Source organism: Canis lupus, chromosome 21, assembly GCF_003254725.2.
Source record: "Canis lupus dingo isolate Sandy chromosome 21, ASM325472v2, whole genome shotgun sequence".
NCBI lineage: Eukaryota > Metazoa > Chordata > Mammalia > Carnivora > Canidae > Canis > Canis lupus.
In genome coordinates this window covers 22121868-22139975 of record NC_064263.1, presented here as the reverse complement: position 1 = coordinate 22139975, position 18108 = coordinate 22121868, and the positions used below count along the sequence as shown (strand labels likewise).

At 55.5% G+C, this 18108-nt stretch overlaps 1 protein-coding gene across 8 annotated transcripts; it reads left to right on the top strand.

Moving 5' to 3' along the window:
• Positions 1-212: 212 nt before the first annotated feature.
• Positions 213-13835, top strand: TSKU (tsukushi, small leucine rich proteoglycan). 8 transcript variants are annotated; one of them, XM_025419601.3, is made up of 4 exons: positions 257-316; positions 6050-7361; positions 8735-8931; positions 11314-13835. In XM_025419601.3, the coding sequence occupies exon 4, from the start codon at positions 11322-11324 to the stop codon at positions 12393-12395; it is 1074 nt and encodes a 357-aa protein (XP_025275386.1). In that variant the 5' UTR covers positions 257-316; positions 6050-7361; positions 8735-8931; positions 11314-11321; the 3' UTR covers positions 12396-13835. The 8 variants fall into 8 exon arrangements, with proteins under 8 accessions (XP_025275384.1, XP_025275386.1, XP_048954790.1 ...); XM_049098833.1 differs by having other exon boundaries at positions 8622-8931; XM_049098832.1 differs by having other exon boundaries at positions 8244-8931.
• Positions 13836-18108: the final 4273 nt, after the last annotated feature.

Here is an 18108-nt window from a genome sequence, read left to right as displayed (position 1 = left end):
CTCCCTGGGGTGGAACCCGAGCTCGGCTCCGGCTCCGCGGGCGGGCGGGGGGGGGGGGCGGGGCGCGCGCGCGCCGGGAAAGCCGGCACTTTGGCGACACTCCCTAGGTCGCCGGGCGGCGGGCCCGAGCGGCCGCTGGGCGCCGGACGGGCGGGGGGGTTCCCGGCGGCGGGCGGCGGGAGGCGGGAGGCGGGAGGCCGGAGGCGGGCGGGGGCCGGGGGGCGGGCCGCGCCGCGCGGAGAAAAGCGCCGGCCGAGGGCCCGCGGCCGGGCCGCCTGGGTGAGCGCGCCGAGGCGGCTGCGGCTGCGGCTTCCAGGTGGGTGCGCGTCCTGGGGGAGCGGGGGTCCGCGCTGCGTGCACAGGTCGCGGCTCGACCCCGACCTCGCGGCCCCATGCGGGCCGGCGGCGCTGAAGTCTGGGGGCGGGCCCCGGGCGCCTCAACTTTTCCAGGACCGGGGCGTGGGCAGCGGCTGCGGGGCGCCCAGGGCTCGGCCGGGTAGGGAGCCCGTACCGAGGGGAGACAAAGGCTCTGGGCGGGCGGGGGCGGGGGCGGGGGCCGGCGCCTCTGGGGTCTTTGTGCGGACACGTGCATCACGCGTTTGTGGGTCTTTGTAGCTTTGGACCCGGGGACGTGCATCTGCCTGCGCCTTTGTGTGGCGGTTTGGTGCCGTGTCCGCGCCTTGTGGGCCGCGTTCGGTTGTGGGTGTGGGTGGGCGCGTCGTGTGTCCGCGTACGTGGTCGTGCCTGTCGACGTGTCTGGGCCGATGTCCGTGGAGTGTGCGCGCCGAGAGCCAGACGCCGCCCCGGCTCCTCGCTCCCCCGCGGTCCACCCGGGCCCCGACTTGACTGCAAACTTTTCTCCTGGTTCCTCCGGCAACAGCCCCGTCCCCCTCCCGCCGCAGCCCGGGCAGGGGCGCTGGCAGCCCTCTCCCTCCTTCACCTCCTGGGGCCCTTGGAGCGCGAGGGGATGGGGTGGGGTCGGGGGGGGTCGGCCGCGCTTGGGGACTCGCCCGGGCCAGGCCAGGGCTGGGCGGAGCGTGCCGGACACCCCGGCCCAGCCAGCCGGGAGCAGAGAGGTAAGCGGACCGTCCTGGGCCCCGGGGCGGGGGGCGGGGGGAGGCGGGAGAGGAGGCGGCAGCTGGTGCTGCTCGCCCCGCACTTCTCGGAGGGAGTGTATGTGACCGAGGGAGACGTGTCTGCCTGGCGAGAGGCCGGCCCCAGCCCGCGGCTGCTCCGCTTTGAGATCTGCTCTTGGCCGGCGTCCCGCCCCCGGGGGGGCGGGGGGCGGGGGTAGGAGGTGGGGGAGGGGCGGGGGGTGGGGGCCAGCCCTCCGATCCGGTAGGTGACGAGGCGTCGGCTTCTGGGATCCCCGCACCTACTGGTTCCCAGTGGGTCGGCCACGGGCCCACAGACCTGCTCAGGGCGAGTTGCTCAGCCTCTGGCAGTCGCAGTCCCCCTGCCCTGGATGCGGGGCCAAAGAACTCCGCTTGCAGTCGGGGTAACCCGCGCTGCGGGATTCGGCCCCACGCTTGGCCGGGACCAGGAGGTGACTCAGGAACTTCTCCAGTCCTTCCTGACAGCTCTACCCTTCAGATAAGTCCAGACTTGTGGAGCCGAGGTCTGACCCGAGAGGGAGCTCTCAGAGATGGGAGTCTTTTGGGCCTTTGATCCTGGGTCTCGGAGATAGCCCCAACACCTTCCTTTCCCTGCCCCCTCACCCTGCCCCAGTCTTTAACCTAGAATTGTGAGGATGCTGCAGATGTGAAGGAGAGGCAAAAGCCATTCACCTGGAAAGGAGGCAACCCCTGGCGCTTTCCTTTCAAACCACAGCTTTGAAGTTAGGGAGGGATGAAGTGAGGTGGGCCAGGAGCCCCCGCAGCCCAGGAAGGAAGGCTGGAATGCAGCTGCAGAGGCAGGCCCGGGGAATATGCCAGGAGGCGGGAAGTGTCTCCCAGGGAGGGAGCAGCACTATATGGCTCAGTGTATTCTGATCACAGCACTGAGGTGGTCAGCATTGCAGACTGTAAGATGCAAGGTGTGTGGTGGGGTGGGGTGGGGATTGGAATTCAGCTGGGAGGGAAGAGAGGGACCAAATAGGAGGGCCTTAAATGCCAGGTCTAGGAGCCAGGATTTGAACCTGCAGGTGGTAGAGAGCTGCTGGAGGGTCTAAGCAGGCATAATAGGGTAGGATTGGTCATTCTAGGAAAACTTCCTCTGGCTTGTGGGCTGTGCTGGAGACTGGGAGACCAATCTGCAGGCAGAGTTGAGCCAAGACCTAGATTTTATTCCCACTCTGTCACTTCCTAGCTCTGTGACCTTGGGCAAGTAACTTTACCTCGGATTCTACGTCTTCTTATCCTTCAAATGTGAGCAGAGTAATTCCTGTCTCACCAATCTGTTGTGAATGTTAAATAGGATGGTGACTTACATGTGCTAACAATATGAGACGAGGTTTGTAGTCTGCCTTACATTGTTGGAGTGCACTGACAATAGAAGGCAGAGCAGGGATCCCTGGGTGGCTCTGCGGTTGAGCACCTACTTTCGGCCCAAGGTGTGATCCTGGAGTCCTAGGATCAAGTCCCACATTGGGCTCCCTGCATGGAGCCTGCTTCTCCCTCTGCTTCTCTCTCTGCCTCTCTCTGTGTCTCTCATGAATAAATAAAAAATCTAAAAAAAAAAAAAAAAAAGAAGAAGGCCGAGCAAGCTTCACCTGTAGTCCTAGCCACGAGAGCCCAGGGGGACGGTGCATGGTAGACAAAGAAAAGAGCATCTCGTCCTCTTCATCAGAGGGAATAACCAATGCAAAGGCATGATAGGCCTTTGCAAGATAGAAGCAAGATAGGCTCCTAGTCTGGCAAGCTCTCTATGCAGGATAGGTTTTAAGTGGAAGCAGTGGTGAGGTCCTGTTCTTCTGTTGGGATTGTACTCTAGCACACAGTAAGGCTGACAATCAGAGGCAGGGGCCCAGGAATAAAGCTGTTGTAACAGTCCAGGCCAAGAGGCCTCCTGAGCCCAACCTGGGCAGGGGGAGGTAACTGCCTGGCTTGGTGAGGGAAGAAGTGGAGACCATGACCATCTACCCAGGTGTGGCTGCTGATTCTTTCTGTCACAGGTGACACACCTGCTTCAGCCTGCTTTGGCTTCTGCAACCTTTCCAAACCCCTTCCCAATTCCCTGATAGATCCAGGTCAGCCAGCATTTGTAGCCCAGGCAGGGCCCTGGATGGTGCATTAGGAGAGAATCCAAGGCTTCTGGGTACATTTTGGATTCTTTAAGCTCTGCCCCTGCCTTATCTTTGACCTTCTGTTGTCTCAGCTCCTTTTTCTTTCCTGGCCCCTGAAAGCAGCCATTGGGGGGCAGGAACCCACATGCAGTGAGCACCAATGCGTGCCAGCCCTGGGACTAAGTCTTCATTTTACCTTGTGTAATCATCCCAGTGACCTGCTGGGAGCAATACTAGAATTCTCACCATGTTACAAATGAAAGCTTAGACTTAGGGGTGAGGGCACAGGTAAGCCTCCTAGCAGGAGAGGCACTCTGGGGTCAGAGCCCAGTCTGCCTGGCTGCAAAACCCATTCCTCTGCCCCAGACTGCCTCCCCGTGAGTCCATACAGGCTGCCTTTCACAGCAGAGAAAATAGCTTTGGGAGTCTTGCCCATTTCCCTGTAGAACATCCTCCTTGGGCAAGGTTGCTGGGCGCACCTGCACCAGGGATAATGTCATAGAGGAGGCCAGGCACTGGGGGTCAGAATACCTGGATCCTGAGTCCAGCCTCTGTCCTCACTGGCTGCATGACTCTGGATAGATCACCAAACTTCTCTGGGTCTCTTCACATAGCTGTAGGATAGATACAGTACTGTCTATCCTGCTGATCTTGCAGGGTGACCGAACAGGTCATAGTTGAGGCATTGGAAAGGTTCAGAGGTGTTCTTTGGTGAAGTAGTATTTTAATGCCTGGTACATCTTCATGTAGCACCTGCTTTATGCCAGTTCCAGTGCTTAGCTAGAAGGACATAAAAACCAATCTGACCCCATCCTTGCTCACAGGAGGACAGACTGGTAAACATAATCATAGTCCAGCACGATCAGCTGTAGCCGTTGCCCATGCGGGCCCATTTGTAAGTTGAGTCACAGTAGTATGAGGGATTTGGAGCTCAGACATCTGGGTTTGAGACCTGGTTCCTCTACTACGCCACTGAATAATGCCAGCCGTCTGCAAAATAGAGTAATCCCCATGGTCAAAGACTGTGATGAGGCAGAGAGGAGGTGGTGATGTAGAAGTGCGTGGTGAGCTGACGTGTTTGTACAGATGTGTGGCATTAGCAATTCTGCTGGGAGAGCCAGTCCTCAAGGCTCCAGGAGTTTGGCCCTGAAATTCTTTCTGCCTTGCGTTTCCAGAGCTGACTTAAGTGGTTGGCTGGGCGGGGCAGGGAGGGGAGACAGTGGGTGGTGGTGTTGGGGCACCAAGCGGATGTTAATGGAATTTCCACCTGGGGGAAATTGGCATCAGCTGGAGTGAGCTCTTGGTGGAGGGAGCAGGGTGGGAGGCAGCTCAGCATTGAGCAGTCTCAGGTGGGTGCTAGGGCCCTGGTCCAGCCCAAGGCTCAGCCTCCCACCCGCCTCATTCCCATGCCAGGGGCTCCCCCTTGAAGTTGTCGTGAGAAGCTGGCAAATCTTTGGCTCAGAAATGCTGTGGTGTGGCACCAGGAGCAGGCACTTGGGGCCTTAAACAGGCCTACGCCAGAACCCCGAGCTCTAGATAGATCTCAGAGAAGGAGGAGGGAGTTTGGGGCCTGGCCAGCCGACACCAGCACACTGCCTGGAGAATGTTACTATAAGCAGTCACAGACCTGCCGGGGTGCCTGGCACTGTGCTGGGTACTTGGGAAGGGAAAAACCTAAGAAGAATAACACGGCCATTGCCTCCTGGAAGCTTAATAAATCATCAGCATCATTGACTACCACACATCGAGCACTTAACATGAGGCAGACGTTGAGCCTAGTGTTTCACACACCATCCCATGAGGCTTTGGCCAGCCCTGTGTTGTTGTCCCTTTTGAGAACACTGAGACCCAACAAGGTTGACACTTGCCTAAGGCAAGGAAGTACGGGGCTGGATTTACACCTGGGTCTGAGTCCAGCAGTTAATCCTGAATTACTGGCCTGTTCATTCATCCAACAGTGTTTGCCATGGCCTCCAGGCCTGGCTCTGTCCCCAGAAGGGGGAAGGGGTGAACAGGTGAAGAAGGCAGAGTCACTGCCCCAAGCCGCTCACACTTGAAGCCAGGAGACAGGCAGGTAAATAACGGTAGAGAATGTCGTCAGTATGCATCCGAAGGAGGCACGTGGATGGTGTGAGAGGCCGGAGTGGGAGAGGTGGCTCCGGGGCCTGAGTCGGACAGAACAGGTTTTGTTCTGCTGGCAGGGCCGGGGCAGGCCAGGTGGATGCGGGTGCTGCCAGCAGCAGTCAGGCGTCGGAACTGGGTCCTGGGCCCTGCTGTGCCATTTCCTTGTTGTCACTACCCCCTCAGTTACTCTTACTCGTGCTCTCTGGGGGACCTTGCAGTTCCCCACTCGGAATTCTCTGAGTTGGAGGAAGTGCAAGCAAGGGCAAAGAGTTCTGCAGAGCTCACCACCGTAGGTTCACTTCAAGATAGGGGCTCAGCTCGGGGAGGGAGGGCTGTGAGGACAGCCTGCACGTGCCTCTGTGCCACAGTGAACTTGATTTCTGGAGGTAGAAGTAGAAGTTGGGAGGTTTTTGAGAAGGGGAGTGAGGTAACCAAAGCTGTCCTGGAGGCTCTCCTAGCAGGGCCTGGGGTGTCACGGTAGGGGGACCTTCCCGGGGTCTGCCAGTAAATAGCCACATGATTTAGTCTCTTGACCTCACAGGGCCATCAGCAAACTTCCCTTAGAGTCACAGTGGTTCCACCAAGGAATAACTCCTTGCCCCTGCCCAGAGGACCTTATGCTATGCCCCCCAAACCCAGGGTGGGCAGGTTGTAAAGTCTGTGTGTTCTGTAACCAGGCTGATCAGGGTCTTTTATCTGCAGGTTTGGGTTTGGAAAAGCACGGCTACATCTTGGGCCAAAGATCCCTTTCCTCCCTTGCCTTCGATGATGGCCACCTGTCTGCCTTTCCCTTTCTCCCCAGGGTAGATCACAGGGTCCCAGAGGGAGGCAGAGTCTGTACTGTTACATAGGTGAGAGAACTGAGGCCCAAAGAAATAAAACTCTGAGGGTCACACAATGGGGGTACACCCAGCACTAGAGGCCAAGGCAGGTGTTAGTGACCCTGTCCTGGGTTGCCCTTCTGTCCCCACCGCTGGTCTGTAAGCCTTGTGAGGTCTGGTACCCCCACCCTCACCCCACATACACCTCTCATGGCCTCACACAGCACCTGTACTTAAGAGAGATTGAGTAAATGCTTCTGGCACAAATTGAACTCCTGAGACGCTGGAGTTGCACTGTCTGGGTGAAGCCAGAGGAGCTGAGACTCCAAGAGGAGAGGGGATGTGTCCATAGATGTGGACAGGCCAGGCCGGTGCTTGTCACCATGCACAGTTGTCCTGTTGCCTCCCCTTCAGCCCCCGGAGAGTGGGGAAGGGGATGGGGAGGGGCTCCCGGGGGGCTCCTACCACACAGCCTAGGAGAGGCATAAGCACTCATCAGTGGCTCATCCATCAGGTCCTGGCACTGTGGTCTCTGGTCCTCACAGCAACTCCTGGAGGAAGGGGTTGTCTCCATCTTAGGTGAGGAAACTGGCTGAGAGGAAGTCACTTCCCAGAGTTGCCTAATTCGGCATGTGACTCCTGTTCCCAGTATCGTAGGTCCTTCAGATCAGGGAATTGATCCCAGGATGACAGTTCTCATCAACCCTGATCAGTGGGTAGAGGCCTCCTAGAGCACCACGTCAGGAAAAGCTCTGAGGCCCAGTGCGGTTCCCTCGGAGGCAGTGCTGTGATTGAGTAGTGACCTCCACAGTGGTATGGCTGTAGGTAGGATCAAAAGACATCATCTTTCCATCATGTGGCCTCCACCGCCCTGGAGCCTCATTTCTCTATGGGAATATTCAGCTTCCAAGTCTCGTCTTCATAACTGTTCCCTCCGAAGCTTATGGGACCACCATCACCAGTCCAGATTCAGTCTAAGGCACTGGTCCGGACTGGTAAAGTGACTCACCTGGTCTTCACTGCAAGTTAGCGTCCAAGGTTTCTGGCTCTCTGAAGATCTTTCCTCTTCACGGAGCTGAGGCTGGTGGTTTCTGTCCAGGGGAACTCACATTGCTCATCCCTTCTCCGATCCAGCAACCCTGTTGAAAAACAGTATGCCTCCCAGGAAAGAACTGCTCTCCCAGAGGGTGCCGGTAAGAGCTTTGACATGTTTCAAACGTGTGCCGAAGGAAGGAGGAAGAGAGATGGGTCAGGCCCACCTGCTGCCCCCCACCACACACCTGTTCCCTATCCGCGGAGGAAGGCAGGGTGGTCCACCCTGCAGTCTTCCCATGTGCTCAGAATCCTGCCAGGTGCCTAACTGTCACCATTTTATTTCGTCTCCATGACAGTCCTGTGAAGTAGCTATTCACCTCTCCATTTTACAGATGGAGAGACTGAGACTCCAAGATCATGGCTAGCCAAGATCAGAGAAAGAGATGGCCATGGTCCTTGAGGAGGCTTCATTAGTGTGTTTCTCAGTGTATTTTATATATATTTCCACCATAAGAGAGGAAATGGGAGAAAAAGAGATTATGACATGTTTAAATATCTCAAAGTTCTACGATCTAAAGAAAAACTACTGTTGGGTGGATATATTTTCTTCTAGACTTTCCAGAATTAGGATTTGGGTTGGTTGTTTTTCTTTTTTTTAAATGGATAGTTATAATTTTCCTAGACATGCAATTTATCCTTATGATACCTAGCATTATGGCATCAGCCCCCTCTATGAGGCCGCCGACTTTTCTGAGCATGATTTTTATGGACTCTGTAAGATGCCCAGGAGACTTCAGCAGCCATCCTGAGTGGGCTGGGAAACCCTAGCCCGGAATCAGGAGACCAGACCCTGAACATGGGCTGCCACCACCTTGCTAGGGGGCCGTGGAAAGTCATTGCACAGTGGGCTACAGCCTCCTCGTCACTAAGGTGCCAGGCTGCATACCCCACACTATAGCCTTCGTGGCAGCAAATGAGCAAAGGCCTTTTATGAACTATAAAGAGCTATAAAGGTGAGAATTTTCCTTATCTTCCCTCAGTCTACCCCGGAGAAAGTTCCACCTTTCCCTTGGCTCCTGAGCCTTTGGCTAAGGGCATGGAGCCACAGTGCCAGGCCCTAGCATCTCTGAGACACTCCTATAAAGGCACTCCTCCTGATGTTACCCCAGGAGCGACTTCCTCTGCTCAGGACAGGGACCCTGACTCTCAGACACTGGCCCACGCCTCCACAGTGGTAAGGCATCTCAGGGATTTCTCCTTTCTCTTGACTGCCTGGGACCATCTCCAAACCCCCCACCCCACCCCACCCCACCCCCCCGAGAGACCTCGGGGCTCTGCTGCGAGCTCACGAAAGCCTCCCTGCTCCCCCAGAGCCACTGAGTATTAAAGACCATGGCGCCTCCCTCCTCCTTTCCCAGCAAAGTACGGAAGCATGCGTTCCACTTGAACCAGTTGTGAGGTTACTGCAGCCCAGTACAGTTCCAGTCTCTGCCCACCTCCCCTGTGTCATCCTCCATGTCCTCTAAAACAGACACCAGCTGACCTCCAGGAGTAGCTGCAGACGTGGGGGAGAATGCAAGTCCAGCCCTAGCCCGTCGTCACCGGCTCCGACCACCTGCCACTGGGAATGTCCAGGCCTGGCACAGAACAGGGGCCCCGGCCGAGGTGGCCGCTGTGCAGGGCTGGGCGCGGGCCTCGTCCAGGGTGCTCCAGGAACAGGCACAACAGGTACAGGTACACAGGTGGGCCTCCACCTGCACTACTGCCCCCTTTACAAAGTCAGCTGCCCTGTCTCCAGTGGCTTGGTATGACCATCTTGCACTGGTGCACAGCTCTTCACAGTTTGCATTGCCCTTTGGTGGGAGTTGAGTCATGTCATGTGAAGAGGGCAGGGCAGGAATTATTGCCTTGTAGTGCAGAGGACAAGTGGAGGCCTGGGAGGGCGACGAGAAGAAGCCCCTGCTCTAGAGGAGAGGGCTTGGGCTGTGTTCGGGCTGCGGGTTACATAAGCAGGAGCTCACCAGGGGCCATCTGGCATTTAATAAGCACATTGTATAATCACCTTTGGGAACCAAAGGGTAATCTCGGGGCTTTTGTGTGTGTGCTGTGTTTGCTTAAACCCCAGGAAGGTGGGTATGGGCAGATGGGCTTGGCAGGGAAGGTGGGGCTCTGGGTAGTAATGAGCCCCTGTGGTGAGAAGTTCAACCAGCAAAACAAAGGGGGCTTGGAATAACTCAATATTTTTCTTTTGGTTCCAGACATTGGAACACTCTGTCTTGCCTCAGTTGGGACCAAGTCCAGGATGCACCTGGGCTGGGTTTAATCCTCAAATTGGACTCTACAAAAGAAAGGGGTGGGAGAGGAGAGGCCCACATGAAGGGGGGCAGAGAGAAGAGCCCCACTTCTCGCTGCTCTCTGTAGAGCCAGAGTGCAGATCAGATAGCTGCCCCTTTAAAGTTTCATGTAGGGCCAGTAATGCTATCCAGCTGCTCCCTCCCCCGAGGGCCAGTGGGAGGGATGGGGGGATGGCGGGGGAGACCGGGCAGGGGGGCAGGGCCACCCCAGATGAAGAAACCTGCTGAGGAGACGCTAGGTGCCTTCTGTCTCCTGGGTGGAGTGGACACTGTGTAGCAGGAGGAGGTAGCCACAGACTTTGTGGTAGGAGGCTTTTACTACTCAACCCTCCCTCATCCCCCTGCAAGCCTCTCCCTCAGCACATCTGTCCCTGGAGCTGCAGTGGGCATGAACTCAGGCTTTGGGTCACACAGACGTGCGTGGGTGTGAGGAATGAATGTGACAATGTACGTGCTGGCGTCGCTGGCAGCTCCTGTTACAATTGTACAGGAGGGAAACTGAGGCCAGGAAGGGATGTGGCTTGCGTCATAGCATGTGTCAGTGGGAAAAGCGCCTCTTGGGACTATCTCCGCTGGGTACTTGACCAGTCCTGCTGGAGGAAAGCAGATGAAAAGAGGGGAATTGGGATTGAGCAGGCCTGGGTTCTAATCCTGTCCTACTTTTATTAGTTTGGGCTAAAACCCTGTTCCTCTCTGAGCCTCTAGTTCTTCATCGGTACAATGAAGGAACCAGCCCAGCTGCCTGCCCTGGGCTAAAGGAAGGGCCAAACGGGCGTTAAGAGTGTATCAGCTGTGGGTAGGGACAGGGCAAGGGGAATGAGGCTTGGACAGGTGTCCCCAGAGCCCATCTGGAAGTCTTGACACAGGGGTCCCCAGTTGGAATAAGGATCCTGCATGGATCTAGAGGACAGGCCAGGGAGGGGGCTTAGGCCTAGGGATTCAGCTGTTGTTACCCACAAAAGGGGAAGCATGGGGACAGTTATTGCAGGCCCCCCTTGCAGGGAGAGGCTTCAGTCTCGGGGGATGGCGTGTGGGTCTCAGACATGGCTCAGCCCCTGCGAAACCATGACAGTGAGTCATGCTTCCTCTATACTCCATCTGGGTCCATCCCCCCGTACATGTGGCCGTGCATAGCTTTCTGGACCTTCTGCATCTCCGTTCTCTCTTCATGAAGCGGCAATAGAAATAGCCGCCTTGTGGTTCCTGTAATTGTGAAGGTTCAGTGGGAGTGTGTACCAGGAGGCAGGTAGCGCAGCCCCCAGCACCCAACACATGCGGCAGGGGTGGATGGCCCCCAGCACCCTAGCCCCTCCCCGCTAGCATCTGGAGCAAGACCAGCCCATGGACCCTAGCGCATCAGGGCTGGAGAGGGAGACCAAAGACCCATCCAGTCCAGGAGATTTCCACCAGGGTTGTAAACAGGCCTGGAAGGTTCCAAGTCCCACCTTCACATCAGCCAGAACATGCCTGCTTTTACCTGCTAATCTTTTTAAGAAAGTGTTCTGCTGCTTCCAGTTTAAAATCCACCAATCTGGCCTAACCCCTTCACCATACAGGTGCAGAGACCAAGGCCAGAGAGGAATGGGGACCAGGAATTACACGAGGAAGAGTGTTCCAGGCCAGGAATCCTGGGAGGATAGGTAGTGGCACCTTTCAGCTGTGCCTACACAGGCCAGCTCATGTCTTTTGTGGTGGGTTAAGAACCATCTGGTATGGGGTCCCTGCTCCCGTCCCTCACCTGTGGCTCTCTTTCCAGCCCCCACCATGCTGTGGCCCCTGCTGCTGCCCCCACTGCTGTTGCTTGCTGTGAGCGGGGCCCAGACGACCCGGCCATGCTTCCCCGGATGCCAGTGCGAGGTGGAGACCTTTGGCCTCTTCGACAGCTTCAGCCTGACCCGCGTGGATTGCAGTGGCCTGGGCCCCCACATCGTGCCTGTGCCCATCCCCTTGGACACCGCCCACTTGGACCTGTCCTCCAACCGGCTGGAGACCGTGAATGAGTCGGTGCTGGCAGGGCCGGGCTATACCACACTGGCTGGGCTGGATCTCAGCCACAACCTGCTCACCAGCATCTCGCCCACCGCCTTCTCCCGCCTTCGCTACCTAGAGTCACTTGACATCAGCCACAACGGCCTGGCAGCCCTGCCGGCGGAAAGCTTCACCAGCTCACCCCTGAGCGACGTGAATCTCAGCCACAACCAGCTCCGGGAGGTCTCGGTGTCGGCCTTCAGTACCCACAGCCAGGGCCGGGCGCTGCACGTGGACCTCTCCCACAACCTCATCCACCGCCTTGTGCCCCACCCTGCGGGGGCCAGCCTGCCCACACCCACCATCCAGAGCCTGAACCTGGCCTGGAACCGGCTCCGCACCATCCCTGACCTCCGGGACCTGCCCCTGCGCTACCTGAGCCTGGATGGCAATCCCCTGGCTGCTGTGGGCCCCGGTGCCTTCAGGGGGCTGGCGGGCCTGACACACCTGTCACTAGGAAGCCTGCAAGGCCTCCCCCAGCTGGCACCCTATGGCTTTCGTGAGTTGCAGAGCTTGCAGGTCTTGGACCTGTCAGGCAACCCTAAGCTCAAGTGGGCAGGAGCTGAGGTATTCTCAGGCCTGGGCTCCCTGCAGGAGCTGGACCTGTCAGGCACGAGCCTGCTGCCTCTGCCCGAGACGCTGCTCATCCACCTGCCAGCACTGCAGAGCATCAGTGTGGGCCAGGGTATGCGGTGCCAGCGGCTGGTGCGGGAGGGCGCCTACCCCCGGCAGCCTGGCTCTAGCCCCAAGGTGGCCCTGCACTGCAGAGATGCCCGGGGATCGGCTGCTGAGCGCCCCAACACTTTGTGACAAATGGTGTAGCCTGGGGCCACAGAACAGACTGCTGCCCTGGGCTTCCTCAGGTCCTGGGTAACTTATATTTTCATGTGCCAACGCCGGGGGTGGGGGAGACCCTGCAGGCCCGTGTGGCAGCATCCTTGGAAAAGAGCTGTGGACCCAGGGGGAGGCTTTGGAGCTGGGACCAACACCCAGGAGCAAAGTCTTGCCCCCTTTGTCATCCCCCAAACCATAAGGAGAAAGTCTTTGATGCCAAACCAGACAGCAGTCCCCTGCTGTCCTTCCCCACTTTGTCCCCAAAGTGCCTTCCCTCAGGCCTGGGCCAGCCTGACTTGTGACAGAAGGAGGGTGGAAGAGAGCCCCTGCTGCAGGGCTGAGGTCAGGCCCACAGCTAAGCATCCCCTCGGGCCTGCAGTCCAGTCACATGGGCAGGGGTGGCTTTTACAAGGCAGTCCGCCTCTTTGTTCTGGGCACACGAGGCCTCCTTCCTCCTTTTCTTTTCCTCTAGAACCTGGGTAGAACCTTCGTCATGGAAGGGACTAGAAAAAAATACCAAGTGTACCTCCTCGCAACCGAGGGGGCAGCTGAGGTCTAGAAAAGGAACATGGCTAATCTGAGGTAATGCAGCAGAGGCATGACCGGCCCCAGCACCCTGCCTCCCAGGGAGGCCCTTTTACTTTTCTGTCTTCTCTAAATCATGCCCTCTGTCCCCTTCCCAGGCTCCTGCATCCCAGGACAGGCAAGGACCCAGGACAGGCAAGGACCTCAGAGGTGGGACCCTGGGCCCCATAACCAGCTGTGTGGCACTGGTTAAGTCAGGTCACCGCGGAGTCTCTGGAAGCTTCAGGCAAGCCAGTTCGAGGCCTACCAGTTTCCCCACTCTGGCATGGGGTCCCCCAGCGTCAAGAATGAAAATGCATCCAGTGACCCCTGAGGTACTGCCTTGAAACCCAGGTCTTGGAGGTCAATGAAGTTCTGGAAGCCCCAAGGGGCCTCCTGGGTTCAGCCTCCCACTAGCTCTGAGCCCAAGGCCCTATCTCACCCATCCATCAGGAGGTGGGTACCCCCATCAGTGTTTATGCTCCGCCCAGGTGGCATCTCAGCTTCCCAGCCCTGGGCTCTTTCCTTAGTATTTGTTTTATAAAAATTGTTGCCTTTGTAATGGACTGTCACTTGGACCACCCCCATCCCCCCACCCCTGCCGGCAGGGGCTGGAAACGTGTCATTTGTAAAAGAAGGAAAACATTGCATTTGTTCACTTTTGTAATGCTGTGTCCTGGGGATGCCTTGTGGGAGGAGGTGTTGGGGGAGAAGCCAGGCATAGGTGGCCCATTGGGGCTCCGTGGGCTGGTCCCACAGAGATGCCCACAGGACAGTGAGAGCTCCATCCTCCCCCACCAGGCCCACCCTACACCTACCTGGTCCTTGATTTAATAAACACTACAAACAGTCCCTCTTTCCATCCTTGCACCCGCATCCACAGATGTGCCCTGGGCAGCCTGTTCTTCCAGAAAAGCCCAGCAACCTCACAGGATTTGGACGGTGTGCTGATATGAGGAGGAAGTCCTTCAGGAATGGGTTGCTCCTTTCACTGTGGCTTGCACCCTGTCTACCCTTCTCTCCCCTCTCCCTGCTACCTCAAGTCCACGACCTTGTCATGGGCCCTGTCCTTCCCCCATCCCTGCCTCTCAGCTGCTCCACACTCTATTAGACCCAGTTCCCATCTCCTCAGAAGCTTTCCCCAAGGTCCCCTTTCCCCTCCCTGATCTGAGCTCCAGCAGTACTTGGTCCTCCTTGGCATTTTGCCTGCTGTGGCACCCTAACTCCCATGTACGTACTTCCAGTCACAGGGAACTTACTTCTAGCTCCTCTGAATGGCTCTGAGGTCTATCAGTTGTCCCCTCTAACCAGCCAAGGTCTGTGGGACCATCCATCACCAACAACGACAAGTTTTTTTCTGATATGTACTCTGTGCCAAGGGATTCATGTCCTTGGAGTGTAAGTGAGGACATACAGAAGGTACCTGACTGCAAGAGCTGCACAGGGAGCTGTGAGAGCCTTGTGATGGAATTAGGAAGGCTTCCTGGAGGAGACTGGTCCACAGAGCTGAGAAAGCCAAGTGGACCTGGACAGAGGGGGAGGACACGCAGGAGGGGGGAGTTATGGGTGAACAATAGCACAGAACCCAGAACACTCAGGCTATGGGTAGGGCTGGGAAGCTAGCCTATTGTGTCCCCTGCCACTGCCCCCCACACCCCTGCCCAGGCTGGGCTCCAGGAGCAGGAGGCTAGCACCCATCGGTTAACATGGAAGTAGGTATCAGGATGAGACCCCAGCACTCACAGTCCTCAGACTGGTTCTCCAGCCTTCCTTCATCCCCTCTTACGAGAAAGCCTTCAAATGAAGGGGCAGGGGAGGGATCCTAGGGACTTGACCCAGTGAGGCTGTGCCCTCCCAAAGTCCTTGAAGAGGGGGTGGTCACGGATCAGAAGTGTCTTTACAATGGGGACAAAGCAGTGCTGAAGGCAGGATGGGGAGGCCAGGCCTCCTGCAGGAGACAAGTTCTGGGGCAGGTCACCTCTGCCCTGGGCTGCAGCTTCACGCCTGCAGCCACAGGTGAGGATGGGACCGTCACACTGTGGGGCTCCTCCTTCCCGTGAGGGCACTACCCCGCACATCCCTCAGCCCTGGCCTCCCGCAAACCTTAGGGAGAGCCGAGGCCCCGCGGGCCAGCGGCCCTCCCCTAACCCTGCGTCCACGCCCCTCCCGGAGGCTCCCGGCCTGCAGCGCCACCATGTGGCCACACAGGGCCAGACAGCTCCGGTCCGAGGCGTCGCGGCGCCAGGCCCAGGGCCCGGGAGGCCCAAGCGGGTGGCCAGCATCTCCATCCCCTAACCACCAGGCCTTCGCGCGGCCTGTCCTCCTGGGATCCTGGGGCCAAGAATGAAGACATTAGAATCTTACAGAATTATAGAGATGAGTCCAAAGATTCCGTTTTGGGGATTCGCAGAAAAGGATTATTTAAAATCTTGGGTCCATCACAAACCAGCTGTGGAACTTTGGCCACATCACTTTACCTCTCTGAGCCTGGAGCATGTGGGTGAAAATATCTCCCTCCACAGGACTGTAGGCATAAATAAAGTAACGTTCATAAAGCATCAAGCACAGTACCTGGCACAAAATAGACACTCCATAAATGCTTATTCCCTGCTTCAACCATAGATTTAGGAAATAGATTACAGAATCTGGTAGTTTTAGACTCATATTTTGATAATGGACTCAGAACTGAAGAATTTGGGGCACCTAGGTGGCTCAGTCAGGTGGGTATCCACCTTTGGCCTAGGTCGTGATCTCAGTATCCTAGGATCAAGCCCCACGTTGGGCTCCCTGCTCAGTGGAGAGTGTGCTTTTCCCTCTCCCTCTGCCCTTCCTCCCTGCTCATGCTCTCTCAAATAAATGAATGAAATCTTTTTTGAAAAATGACTGAAGAATTTCATAAAGATTTAGGATTGTAGAGGTGCAGAGCAATAACCCACAAGATCTTTGCTCTGTGAGCCAAACATAGAATAGGCCTTCAGTACACATCAGTTGAGTTTAGGGATGAGCAGACAACCGAGGCACAGTTTGTCATCATGTCACAGGCTGGTTCACAAACATTTCCTTTCATTTCACTAATAATACAGCTGCCACTTACTAGACACACATTCCTTGGACTTGGAGTACAGATACCACTTCCTCCTCACCACAGCTGCCCCGGGTAATATTGTCACCTACAGATGAGGGTACAGCCTGGGCCTGGCTTCATCTGATCAATTTTGAGTCATTCTTGCATGTCCTACTTCAGTGGCTGGGCCAGCTGTGCAGATTCTACATGTCAGAAAGGGCAGAGGTGCTCTGAGAAACCAAAAACAAACAAACAAACAAACAAAAAAACCACTGGGTTCTATTTATTTTTCTGTTGAAAATAAATCAGGGAAGTTATGCAACTCTAAGTATCTCCAATCAGATCATTAATTCTACATAATAGAGCATGAAAAAACAAAGACCAAAGTCAATGTCCTCCTCCCTCCCTTTCCATCCCCCCATCTCCTCGCCCCCACCCCCAGCCCTGTATCAAAAATGCAGAGACTGAGACCCAGAGAAGAGCAGCCCAAGGTCGCATGGCAGGTGACCTGGATTTTGTGCTTCAGAACTAGTTACATAATTTGTGAGACCCAGTGTAAAATGGCAATACGGGGACTCATTCAAAATTATTGAGAATTTCAAGATGGCAAGAGCAGGGCATTAAACCAAGGCCCTTCTAAGGTCCCACAGCCCATGAAACCAGCCCTGCTGTGCTTTAATCACACCATTTACAGAGAAGGAAGGAGCAAACACCCAATGTTGGTCAGGATGGCAGAAGAGTATCTGTGTATATTTGTGTGTAACGTCGTCCTCTGGGAACCAATTATTCTTTCAAACCCAGGAATTTCCCACCATGGATGTTATCGTGCCATCCCCTGAGGTCCCCAAATTGTCGTAGCCAAAGGGTTCTCAGAGAGGGCAGATGAAGATATACATACTAGCACCCACCATCTGCTTCCAAACCAGCTCACAGGATGTTTCTATGCACAAGACTGCCAAGCATGTCTGGGGCAGGGGCCTACCCTCTGCCAAGACAGTAGAGGTCATCATAGGCTACTGGGGCCTTGCCCATCAATGCTCAGTGTTCTGTGTTGGCTAATGCTGGTAAGGGAGCAAATGTTCACTGATACCTAATATTTATCGATACTTAATGTCCATCAATGACAGCCCCCACCAACGGCTGATATCCACAAAGAGAAAAAGTCCAGTGGCAGTAATGTCCACTATTGCTCAGCATATACCAGTGCCCAGTGTTTGCAGGTAGCTAATTGCAATGATAACTGCTCTGTGTGTCAATACCTAGTGTCAGCCAGTAGCTCAGTCTCTGGCAACAGCAAATGGCCATTCAGTGAAGACACATGACCTGTGTTTATTCTTCTCTTTTATTTATTAAAGTGACAGTGGTTGTATTTATGGATGTGATTGTGTTTGTTGAGCCAGCAGGAAATTCTTCCTGGGTTTACTGTTTAACTCCTTTTTTATTTTGCTTATCTGTTAGTTAAAATATTCTGATTTAGGAATACACATTTATGTTTCTTGATGTAACATATATATGTAATTATTATATACATGATACAAGGAGACAGAGAAAAGGGGAACAGGGTTTTAAAACAGAAGTGTCAAGCCAGGAAAAATGTTCTAACTAGTTGTTTCTTAGAAGCAGCAACATTTTCCAAAGTTGAGTGATGATTCAAAGCATGAGCCCTTCTGCTCAGGTGAAGGACAAAGAGCCAGGTTCCATAATAAGGGTAAGGACCTGATGCACGGCCCCTTAAAGCCACATAACCAGCAGTGAAGGCTCTGGCTCGGAAGCCTGGCTTTGCTGCTTACAGCTAAGCGGCCTGGGGTAAGCCCTTTAACCTCTCTGTGAGCCTCAGTTTCCACATCTGTGAAATGGAGTGGGTAGTGATCTCACAGTCTTATGGTAGGAAGTAAGTGAGTCAATGTAATAAAACACTCCGGCTAGTGCCTGGCATAGAATAAGTAATAATAAATAATATAAAATACTAATTTTTTGAAAATTATTTCTTTTGTCAAATTTATAAGCATGCTGTGACTCAAAATATTCTCAGGCAAGATTTCTTCAGTGGCCATCAGCTCT